General features: G+C 38.7%; 1 protein-coding gene across 6 annotated transcripts in view; it reads left to right on the forward strand.

The window, feature by feature from the left end:
* The window catches only part of CACNA2D3 (calcium voltage-gated channel auxiliary subunit alpha2delta 3), a 396,804-nt gene that overhangs the window by 288,621 nt on the left and 95,786 nt on the right, over window positions 1-12,397 (forward strand). For all 6 annotated transcript variants that reach the window (XR_005602956.1, XM_039558917.1, XM_039558915.1 and 3 more), the window contains 2 exons: window positions 226-300; window positions 10,753-10,836. Coding sequence is in view for 5 of the 6 variants with exons in the window: in XM_039558917.1 (XP_039414851.1) it covers window positions 226-300; window positions 10,753-10,836 (159 nt within the window). In the remaining variant the exon portion in view is untranslated. The remainder of the gene's footprint in view (window positions 1-225; window positions 301-10,752; window positions 10,837-12,397) is intronic.

The following is a 12,397-nucleotide window of genomic DNA, read 5'->3' on the forward strand; positions in this document are numbered from 1 at the left end:
GTTGTGGGACAGTTTAAAACCATGCTGTATGCTGAATTCATCACAATGACAGCTTCTCATTTGCTCCAAATGTCAAGGATCTTTGCCTCTGTTATAGCAAAACACTGTGTGGATAAGGGCTGTGATTGCCAGCTGCCCTGGATAGCCAAATTATTGCCTGAGTTCTGTTTACAGATTTACTGGAGACCATGCTGATTAGTATTTCTTTCTCATTTACTTTTACAGTTAGGTATTCATGGATATGCTTTTGCAATTACAAACAATGGATATATTTTGACTCACCCAGAACTCAGGCCTTTGGTAAGAATGCTATTTATTGATCTATTTTATTTAGCTGTATGTGTTGCATTTGTTTTTTTCTTAGTGTGAATAAACTTCATTGAAAATTAAGTACAATAGACAAGATACTTTATATTGTTTCATAACCCATCCTAGTTCTTAGTAAATTTACCTCTAGAAGGAACACTTAGCATGAAAAAACCCCAAGGAAAATAAATATACATGTTGCTTCTACAAAAGATGCAGACCTCCATTACTGCAAAATAGCAAAGCCAAAAATTGCTATAATTATGTTCACTTTACATTGAAATGGAATTTTGGAATGCTCTAGTGCTGTGTAATAACCCCTATTTTTCATGCTAAAGTGTTAAGGTTAATTTAATATATGTGCAGAAATTTCAATAAAGCATATTTTTAAGCAAAATAGGAACACTAGGGATTTTCTGTACGAAAAGAGAAATAGCAGCAAATTTTACCTTTAGTTTCTCTTATCATCTTGTTTGCATTAATCACAGCAAGAAAAATAAAGTTACTGTTATGCAATTGTTTATCAAGTTAACACCCCAGAGGCCTGGTGCATTCCTGGTTGCATCATTGTTTAGGAACAGCACTTCCAAGTGTTCCATCACCACTGACTCCCAGCAAAGCACGGGTATTAATAGTTCCACTGCTGTATCCACATGGCTGCCACGTGTGCTTCTCATGCAGGCACTCCAAGCAACGTCCAATTTCAACAATATTTCAGCAGAAATCAGAAATATTAACTGGGTGGACAATTTAATTTGAAAATAAAATTATTGACAAGCATGATTCATTAAGCCATTAGCATATCTGAAGCCTTCGTCCAGCAAAAGAATTTGTCTTTCCAAGGTTTGGGCTAGCAATTATGCACTAAATCAACATTTGTATTTGCACTTAGTTCAGTTTTTAACTGGAGTAGAGCTTATGGTAAGTGCAACAAGGAAGCTTCAGTGGGTAAATCTGGCATCCCAGGTTTGCAAGCCATAGGAATATATTTGAAAGTTCTCTCTCTACATCGCAAGGATTTGATAACTCATGTCTTTTTGCTGTAGTGTCCCTTTCTCTTCTGGCAAATTACTTATTTCAAAATTATTAGTATTTATCCACTGTAAAATAAATATTTTATAAAACAGAAAGTGATGAAGTCCAGGAACTGTGGATAGCTCTAAGTTAGGCTGACAGAGGGTGTTACCCTCTTCCTAATTTCTGATGTTTTGCTCTGGTGAGGCAAAAGTGGTTTCCTCTTACTATCCCTCACCAAATGTACATCCTGAAGGCACTTACTTCATTACCTTATACAATAGACTCTCTTTTTTAAATCAAAATATTGGGCAGTAGCCCATAAGCTGTCAGCTAGGGGAACTCATTGCGATATACTCATGGTCTGTTCATTTCAGGTTTTTAGCAGAGTCATTTTTACCTCTGGGTTCTGTCAGTGGTGGGTAATGAGAGTCTCTTGTTGACTTCAGTGGAGTTTTTGAGAGTGAAGTGATTGCTGGCCTGGGCCCTTGGTTTAATATTACAGGCCAAATCCTGATACCATTGTAAGATTCCATGAAATTTGTGACAATAACTATGTGAAAATAGGCCTGTAGATCTGGAATTAGCCAATTCACTAAAGATACTAGCTAAAATTATTTGTGTCTTAGAGTTACAGTCAAGCCTCGTTGATCCACACTGGATTGTCCTGTTATTATATTTTCCAGCAGTGATGTAAAACTAGAATATTACTGAACTCCTGAGATCCTAACCCCATATCTATTAGTTCTGAAGCTGATGTACTGCTTTTTAAGGAATTGTCTTCTGGGACACAGAGCAGAGAGGCAGGATAGCAAACAGCACAGAATGCTTCCTGTTGCACCAGATTTCTATCTACCACCGAGCAGTGTATGTAATCATTAAGCTGGCTACATTTTTGTGCTGATTATTCTATTGGGTTTATATTTAAAAATGTTTTTCTTGGAGATTTCATCTCTTGTTTCTTCTGCTGGCTTTTTGAGTAAACTTGGCCTTCGGGGAGGATGACAGGTTGGGTGGTCGTGGGACGGATTGCCGGAAGGAGAGGAAGGTGCACCCCGAATCCTCGGCGGGGGCTGGCAGAGGCTGCGGCTGTTGCTGGAGCAGCCCCCGGAGCGCAGCGCTGGCTGCGAGCTGGCCCCAGCCACTGTCCCACAGAGAGACCAGAAAGAACTTTTTGGTCCCGTTCTTTACAAGGCATTGGTAGGGTGATGAGTGCTGACAAACGAGTCCATAAAGCACGGCAGTGGGGAGCGAGGGGTCCCTCGGGAGCGGCTCCGGGAGGACGCGAGGCCGCTCCTTGCGGGGCGCTCCCCCGCGGGGTCCGAGCGCCCGCGGCTGCAGCGCGGGGCCGTGGCCGGGAGGTGGCGCCGCAGCTCCGCCCAGGGGCGCGGGGGCGGCGCTGCCCCGGCCCCGCAGCGCATTCCCGGGAAAGCCGCGCTGGTCACCCGCCTCGTGGGCTTCACAGCCTTTTTTGTCCTTTCTAATTTTCTTAATTTATTTTACTTTTTTTTCCCCTTTTTTCCTTTTTCCCCCCTCCTCCCCCCCCCTTTTTCTTTTGTCACATAGCTGAGGAGTATCCATTGCACACTTTTCTGTATTATGCCTTTTTTAAGTCTCCTTTCCTACCAAGAATACATCAGTGGGAACTCCAGATGGGAAAAATACTTTTTTTTTTCTTTTTTCTTTTTTTTTTTTTTAATATTATATTACCGTATCACAATGCTCCTATGGGCTGAGTTTGACTAAAAGTCTATATTTTTACAGAGCGGTATTTTATGTTCCAAGAGAAAACATTTTCAGCTGTATCATGTTATTTGGAATATTATATTCCGTTGAAAACCACTACCTACTTCCAATTAAAAAAAGAATCAATTGTTTGGGAGATCAAAAGTGGATTTTTAGATTTTTCCTAACTTGGTGTCTGAGGCTCCTTACCCATGTTGAAACATGGACATGAGGAACACAGTTTTCCTCTGTTGCGATTATGGCAGATTTAATCTGCTTTTCAGGAGCCTCTTAACACTTGTGGTGTGTGCCAGGTGTTACACCATTAGGTTTTAAAATGAAAATATGTCATGGTGATGATGTTACAGTTTGCCAAAGAAAAGAGTTTACTGAATGTAAAGGAAGAATGAGAAACAAGGGGTAAATACTTTTTTCCTGCCCTTAAAAACAACCACCACATTAATTGTGGCTGACTGCTCATTACTGTAACTGTCACTCTGCAGCCTGTTAAAGGTTGGTGCCAGAGGAAAATTGCTTTCTTAGGGAAGTGTAGTGGGATTGCAAAGAAATTAAGGAATGTCCCTGGAAGATGAGTGTCTGCCACAGTCACAGATCACCACCCTTGCAAACCTTGTCTGGTGTGTTAGGGGTTTGTGCTGCTGCCTCTCAGCCCTAATGTTTGTCTGGTTTTCAACAAATAATAGCAAGGTTGCTACCAGTTTTTGTGAAGTCTGTGGCTTTTTTGATTCATGGTTAGCAACAGGATTTGTATTTTTGTTCAGGGAGTGGAACAGGGGTGGTTTTTTTCAGTAATTACTAGGTTCATTTAGGGTAGAATACTCAGAGCTCCTGAACAAGGAGGCTGAGTTTCTTAATTAAAGAAAATATGCCTTTAAAGATAAATGCATATGTTCTGGAATAAAATTGCATCTTTTGTTTGCATTCTACCATTTTTTAAATAAATCAAGGTTAAAAATGTGTTCTGATTTATGAATTAATCTAATAACATCCCTGCTTACTATAGATTTTGTAGTGTTTCTGGGTTTAAATCAAAACCCACTATCTCTGAGAAGATTGAGACATTTATTCTTACTCTCAATATAAGCTCTGGAAGGCTTGTAATGTGGGGTTTATGAATGGCTGTTTGTGAATGCTCTTATCATTGTAAATGAATTCAATGAATGCCTTGTTTTCTATACAGGGATGTACATCTTTCATTTGATCAGGCTTGACTGGGAAAGTGACATCTAGAAATCAAAGCCTCTCATATTACACTGCCTTCCCCAAAATATATTGGTGGTTCAGGTGCCTGAGTAAGTTACCATTTCACCCTTAGAATGTGGACAGTCACCGTGCATTATATTAATCTAAACGACCTGGAGTGTTTGAAGATTCTAGATCAGTATTAAGTCTTTTGTAGCTGTAAATGTTGAGAAAATTTGTTTCTCTTCATATAGAAAAACACAGAAACCCAAGTGTCAGGGGAAACATTAATGCCCCACTTAAGCAGTGTTAGCCTTTCAGAAGCAGCAAATCTCATTTCTCTCTGGGGAGTCCTGCCTGGAACGTAAGATAACCTACACTTACCCTTGCTTTATTCATTGACTCCATAAAACTCTACAGCTGTAGCTGACAGCAGAATATTTAAATGATTTGAACAGCGTAAATGCCTCACGTTCATTTAAATAACTGAAGAATTCAATCACTTGAATGCCAATGATTATTCCTATTGGAGTTTACATTTCAAAAAAGACAGCCCATCTGAATCCCTGTGAGAGCATTAAATTGCTATCTAATTAGAAGTGCAAAATTACATATATTTAAAAGATAATTAAAGGTTTGAAGGCTGTTGAATAACTGGTTGTACATATAAATGAATCACTGAAAATTTGTTAGCAATATGTGAAGCTTTCTTTCATTGTTTGCTTTTAGCTTTGAAGTTAGGTATAACTGAGCTCAAGGGTTTAAGTCTGGTAGTATTAAGATAAAGGCAGATGTTTTTAATTATTTCTACTCAAACCCCAAATAATTATAAGCAGCTGCCAGTTTTACATAATCCCAAATGATAAATCCTGAGAATGCAAATAAAATCCCAAATAGAGGGGTTGTTTTCTTCAGTGGAGTAAATCACATCCATGTTTCTGTGATAATTGACTGCAACCCACCTGAGAACGTGAGCTCAGCCCATGAACTCCTTGGCCAGGCTCAAGGTGTGGGAGTTAAAGCTGGTATTTTGTATGGACTTTTACTTCACCCTGTATATTTCCATATTGCTTTATCATTTTAAACATTACTGCACCATTTCAAAAGCAAACACATGTTAGGAGGGTAAGTAGTCAGAGTTAGTTAAATACATGTGGCGGAAGAACTATGTTCTATTGTTTTGCTAGAGGGTTCTCCTGTGTACATGGCACATCTAATAGTTCCTACTTTTTCTCTGCCGGGAAACTTAGAATTAAATTATTCTCTTTTCCCTAGCAAATGACATGGCTCCTGTTTTCAGCTTTTCTCTGCAGTATTTCTGCAAATTTTATGGTGCAGCAATTTTTCACTGCCATCTGGCATGGAGAATCAATCCAAAATAACTGGTTTCTACTACCAACCATGACCTAGGAACTTCTGGATTAACATCTTAAATATTAGGCTGGTCATGAAAATCTGTTTTCGGACAGGGAAGTTGTTTTTCCTAAGAGAATCAAGGTGTTACCTTTTTAAATATTAAACTAAGGAGGTGTGTATAGAGAGAAACCTTGCTTTTGACTGAGCACCTATTAGTGTTCTACAGATTCAAGGCTAAGTGTAGGTCAATAAGAGATCATTTGAGGTTGCAAACTGGATGGAAACTGTGAAATTAAAGTATCACAAATGACAAACCAGGATCATATGAGCAGAGAAAAAAGTATTCCAAATGAAATAAAGAGCTTAAAGGCCAAGCAGTAGTGATTTAGATTAAGATGCTGCTTCTCATGTATCCCCAGGCAGAATGTTTTGGGGCTAAGCAGCACGTGGTGAATGAGAGCTCAGTCACTGGGGGTGATGTCATGTTATCAGGTTATTAGCAGGCAAAGCAGGGAAGGGGATTTTTCACTACTATTGTTGATTTGTTTGTTTGGGGGGTTTTTGTTGGTTTTGTATGTTTGTATTGGGTTTTTTATGTTTTGGGGGTTTTTTTTGTTGTTGTTTTCTTTTCTTGTTGTTGTATTTTGGTGGGGCTGTTTGTTTGTTTGTGTTTGGGTTTTTTTTTACATCAAGCTTTCCCCTTGCACAGTCCCCGCAGTGGGAGCAGTGGGACAGAGCAGCAGCTTGTGCTGGGAGGGCTGGTGAAGGTCTTGGAGGTTGCATTGACCATGGGAAGTCAGGTCCAAAGCAGTTTCCACCCCAAGAGCTGCAGGCTTTGCTTGACAGTCAAAGTCACCCCAGACAACAAATAAGTGGTAACTTTACTGTGCAGAGTCTGAGAGAAGGGAGGGAGCTGAATAACTGCCCAGACCAGGGAATTGCAATAAACACAGTGCACACAATCTCTGTCTATTTAAAACTGTGTGGAAAAAGGTGTTATTTTAGTTAATTATGCTTTTCCTCTGATATTTGTTCATTCAAGCTTTCCTATCAGACTTTGTAGATAAGAATACCTTTGCAGGATGGCTTAGTGCAAGCTACAGTTATAGAAACAATTATATTGTGTATTTTATTATGTAGAATTCAAGCTCAGCAAAATATATTTGCATATGTTCATTTGTCTCCTCTAAACAAAAGAAAAAGGGGTCATTCTCAAAGCCTGATGAGATTAATACCTTCTCCAAATTTTGAAGTGCTAATTCAAAACGATGAAACTTCATTGAATGATGCTATGTTTTAAATTAGGAGGAGTTTTTTCAGTACCTAATTCCTTACTTTTGCACATATTAGTAGTTTGGCAATGGAGAGCTATTCCTTGAAATGGTTTTACCTCTCTAGGTTTTGGTTGCTCTTTAGTAGGTACTTTCTTACTACAATATTTTCTCACAGATGATTCCACATTGTGGCCTGGAAAGTTCACTAAAATCTAGTGATGCTTCCAAGGCTGCTATCACAGCAACTTCCTCTCTCCTACCTCCCCGTTATCCAGACAGAGCACGTCTGAGAAATTCCAATCACCTTAGACCCAAGATTGCAGCTGTTAGGATGCAGCTTGCTCTGTCCTTGATCGGATTACTACACTCTGACTCTATAAACATGTGTCTGGTCATATTCAATGCAGATGGTTTGGGACTGCTTGTGTTAAAAAAAAAAAAAAAATTAAAGCAAAGAGTTTAATAATGGCACATGTAAATAGTTGTGTACAGGGTGGTGAAAAAACATGGTTCAGTCTTTAAGCAACACACATCACACGTTGTTTGAATCATCCAGTGCTGTAAGTCAGTCTCAAACAAAAGATACTGAGTGAGATAAAGCTCATTCTAATGGAAAAACCAAATCCTGTGTTTTTCTCACAAACAATAAGTTAGAACCATCCAGCTGTTTTGGGCGAACCAAAAGTTGCTTCTTTTGCAGTCCAGATATTTAACACTTTTCAGTATCATTTTTTTTCCCTCCCAGGGGTTAACTGCTATATAATATGACCTCACATTTTATACTAGCCAAAGATTAACAGCACACATTTTAAATCTAGCTCTTTTTCTCCTGTACTTAAATCAGAGTAATTTGGAAGAATTCCTAGTTTCTATCTTTCCCAATGGGTCCTTAATGATTTTTTTTCAATGCTTCATAGTAATCTCGCAGATGGGGTTTGGCTTCAGGCTTCAATCAGTATTTTATACTTTACCCAGGAGCCTCAGAGATAAAAGGTTAGATTAGGTTTGCTACCAGGGAAGAAGATATAGATGAATGCAATTTTTAAAACCTGGGGCATTGCTTCAATGTCCAGGAATAACTTTTACTATGAAACTAATTAAGCAACAAAACTAGAAAGAAGCTAGAGAAGAATGGGCATTTCAAGATTTCATTTATGAAGTATTTTATATCTGATCTGCTTGCATTGACGTTTGATGCCCTGGTTACATAAGCATAATGTAAATTTACTGCTTGGAATAAGGTGATATCTTCATGAAGATTATGTACAAATAAGTTTTGTATCCCACCCTTCCTGCAGGTTGGTTTTGTTTTGTCTGCTGTCCTTTTCTGAACTATATCAATCTGTTCTTATTGAATTACTGTGCAGGCAGTTAAACAGTAGCCCCTAAAGTGTAATTGCTGAATAAGGGGTCAGACATCTCAATACCTTGTAAGTTCCTGTCCTAAATGCATTTAAGTGCATTTGCAGCTCCTTTGAATCCTTATAGAGCCTAACTCTTGCTTGACCATTATGAATTTTTATGACATGAATGCTTCTGATTCTTTTCTGCAGAACTTTGGATTTTTATCCAGCCCTTCATTTGTTTGCTTTTGGTTTTTGCTCCCTGAGTGCAAGGTGTGGAATCCATATGATTAAAGTAAACCCTATAATCAGTATGATGCAAATGGTTTGCCTTGGGTTTGAGGCTTACTTCTGTCAGACACACAAGATCAACTTTTCTTGGCCTAAGCAAGGATTTGCACGTCTGAGAATGCAGTATAGCCCAGAAGCTCTTCAACATCTGTGAGGGAGGATGTAATTAAACATTGGAATCAGTACAGGAGCTGTTTGCTCTACTCAAATGATGCCAGCTAATGTCTTTGCAACACTGTTCAGCTCTCAGTATTTCAGAGCTTGACTGTAACCATTTCTGTACTAGAATGACTGCATCAGATCAAAGATTTATTTCGTTAATTGGTGCAGCCACAGAGAATAGATGTAGTTATTCCCTGTAAAGATTAAAGATAATATTGATATAGCTGCAGCCATAATGAAAGGCTTGCAAAACACAGCTACAGAAATCAAGCCCTGGTAATGAATGGGATGTTATCCTCTCATATGTTCTTGTGAGATTTAATTATATTGGCTGCAATTTTTGTGCTTCAGTATTTGGGTATAGTTATGTCTCTGGCTGTCAGGGCTGACAGGTAGCAAGAATTAATTGTAGAACTGAGCTGCCAGAATTCAAAGTCCGGTGTATAGGCATGTACTGAAAGCAGAAGTTCTTTACATCTCCCTACCCATCTGTTGAATAGTTGTAGGTGAGAAGTAGACAACCTTCTTAAAAGAATAGTGGATTTTAGCAGAGGGCAAGAAAAGCACATGAAACACTTTTCAGTAGCATCTGCATCGCTTCTCAAAACTTACACCAACAGAGTTTCTGGGATTTTTTTTATTCAAAAGAATGAGAATTGACTTGGGATTTTATCCCACAGAATTTCCTAAAGGAACTGTCTGTAAGAAAAATTGGAGTATCCAATTTTTTCTGAGTAAAAATTAAAGAAGCTCAGTGAAGCCAATGCTAGCAGAAATTTTACAGTGCTACCAGTATCTCAGAATCTCTTTGTGTTTATGATGCTATACTCAATATTTTTAAAGGTTTTCTGTTCAGGAAGATTTATGTTGTTCCTATTTTTAAGTATTGTGGTTTACAAAAGCAACTGTGGGATTTATATGAGAATTTTTAATTCAGGGAGGGAAAAGTCAGGATGGGAACAACCTTCTTAATGCTCAGACAGCAAGGTTTTCCCTTGGTCTTTCTGTACTCTGCAGAACATGATTGAAAGTGCCCACGCCACTGGTTGTGGTGATGAATTGCTTGTCTCAAACACTGACAGGTTTGGTTTATGGTGTAGGTGGTCCTGGCCTGAGGAATGAGAATCAACCATATCTATATTGCTTTGCAGGTACAGTTTGTCTCCTTCTCTGATGCTGCTGAGGAGTCACAAAAGCAATCTGGGGATATTTCACAGCATCCCAATATCTCCTGTCATACTTCATAAAAAGACTTGTGGTTTCTCTTGATAAAAGACCAGATTTCACCTTATGCCAATCCTCTCCCAGTTCTAATTTTTTTTCAAATGTAGTTTCCTAATTTTACTTAACTGGTCAGGATCTTTCTTCACAGGTCTTCCTAAATACTTTTTTCTTCCCCAAAGCCAGGTTTGTGTGGTTACACTAATAGGCTGATTTTGAATGTTCAGCAGAGGGCAGAATTTCCCACGTTATAAACACCTCGGTGTCAAATTAATTTGTCACAAGAATGTTTATTTTAAATGTGCGATTTACAGCGTAACAGTGAGTAGTGATAAAATCCCCTACATTATCATTAGTAGTATGTTACTTTCCCCCTTGTAGATAAAATGAGGTATCAGCAAATGTTAACACCATACTTCCCAAAGACTTGCATCTTATCTTGTTTGAAGTGAAATGGGTAAACATTTTGTTGATAAGATTACAGTAAATATAACTTCCTGTACAGCTGAAAGAGCCAGTTGGAGCTATTTAACATAAACTGCAAGATCCAAGGTCTCATGTATTTTCCATATGAGAAGAAGAAGTTACAACAGCTGAGTTTGACCTCCCTGTGTGTCCATCAAGAAAAGCTCTGCATCATGGCAAGAGGTCATGCAAATAATCATGTGATGTAGGTTTTTAGTTCACAGGGAACACTGATGCAGCAGTATGGTGCGCTTTGTGTGAATTAAGCTACTTACAGCTGAGTGTATTGTTTACCGTCAGCATGCATTCAGAAACTTTTTAAATATTCTGATGCAAAAATTGTTGTGCAAATAAAACAGGATGTGCTAAATATTTCACCTTTTTTATACCAGTATGAAGAGGGGAAGAAACGAAGAAAGCCCAACTACAGTAGTGTGGATCTTTCTGAGGTTGAGTGGGAAGACAGAGATGATGTGGTAAGTGATGTGTTGCTTTAAAACCCTGTCAGAAGACATTGTTGCATCCCACTACTGTACCTGGAAACTGTTTAAGTAGTCATTAGAGAGGCCACCTGACTGCTCTCAGGAAGGGAAGGACAATAGTCCCTTTTATTTCGTTCAGAATTTTATAACTGTTTTGTATTGCTTCTTCCGTACATATGCCTATACCACAAACACAGACTCTTTGTATTTTTGGTAAAACTCATCACCTTTGCAGTCTCCATACATCCCATTGTGTATTTGTGCTGGATAGCAAATATAGCCCTAGAAACAGGAATATAATGTCTCCTTAGAGCTGGCCCAGACAACCGCTGAAACTCAGAAATGAGTTGATCTTCTTTCCATGACATCCTTCTTTCCTTAATGGAAGTAATGGGGGGTGTTTTACTTAATGTACAAAGTCAAAAAATGAATAAACAAAATTGGATTCTTTGACCTGTGTGCAGAGCAGAGTTTCACTCCAAACTCTAATTTCAGACACATGGGTAGCTGCAGGAGCATAAATTCTGTGTCTATCACACAATGCTTTCCATTAACCTCATTTTTCAGTACTCCATCTACCCTGTAGTTCACTCTTTATCTTACTCTTTCTTACCTTTCAGGCTTAGCCTTTTTGCAGTACTGTTTCAAAAGCTTTCCTTATGTCCATGGCTTAACCTTTGCCTGTTCTTTCTGTCACTTCCTCAATAAATCTGATTTGTTAGGCATGATTCGTTTTGTGTGAATCTGTGCTGACTGTCCCTAATTAAATCGTAACTTTCCAGGTGTTCGTCTTTCTGTCCCATAATTTAGTTTTTCCCATAAGGTCCTGCCTGCCAAAGTCACGACTAGCATGTCTGTATTTTTCATAGATGCCTCCTCGATCCCTTCTCAAATATCAGTCCTGTGTTAGCTTCTCTCAAGTCCCTCTACCTCTGCTTTTCCAGAGAGGTTTGAATACATCCACTGAAGGTTCCCATATTTACTTTGTCATGTCCTTCCGAAATCTGGGATGGATCACGTACAGCAGCCCCTGGAGTCTTGTCAGTCTTCAGATGTCCTAATTTCTTGATCCCTGTTCTGACATAAGTCTATATTTTCTTTCTCCCTTACAAAATATATATCTTGCATTCCTCTCTCTCTCCACCCCCTTTGTGAATAGTGAAACAGTTCATCTACGTTTTAAGCAACGTCTGTTTCACCAGGTGATAGATTGTCCTCAGCCTCTCCTCAGAGGCCATTTCACTTCCTAGGTTGAAGTTTTCTGTTGGAGTGCACACACAAACTTTTTCAACGTTTTTATAGCTTTGTGTCATTTTCTGTGCACACACTATTTAAGGTTTCCTCATAAGATTTTCATATATTGTAGCAGCTTTCTGCAGTCTTGGCAATCTCATTGGCCTCATGTTTTATACCCTGCTTTTCCTCTTATCTTTGATCAGTATTACTCAACCAGTTTCTCTACTAATGACCTTTTAAAATTTCCTCTTTCCTTTCAAATGTTATTGCTGTGCTTACACACATTTTAAACCTTCATGATTTTTCTTCTTGTTATTTC

The sequence above is a fragment of the Corvus cornix genome, chromosome 12 (assembly GCF_000738735.6).
Source record: "Corvus cornix cornix isolate S_Up_H32 chromosome 12, ASM73873v5, whole genome shotgun sequence".
In the NCBI taxonomy this organism is placed as follows: domain Eukaryota; kingdom Metazoa; phylum Chordata; class Aves; order Passeriformes; family Corvidae; genus Corvus; species Corvus cornix.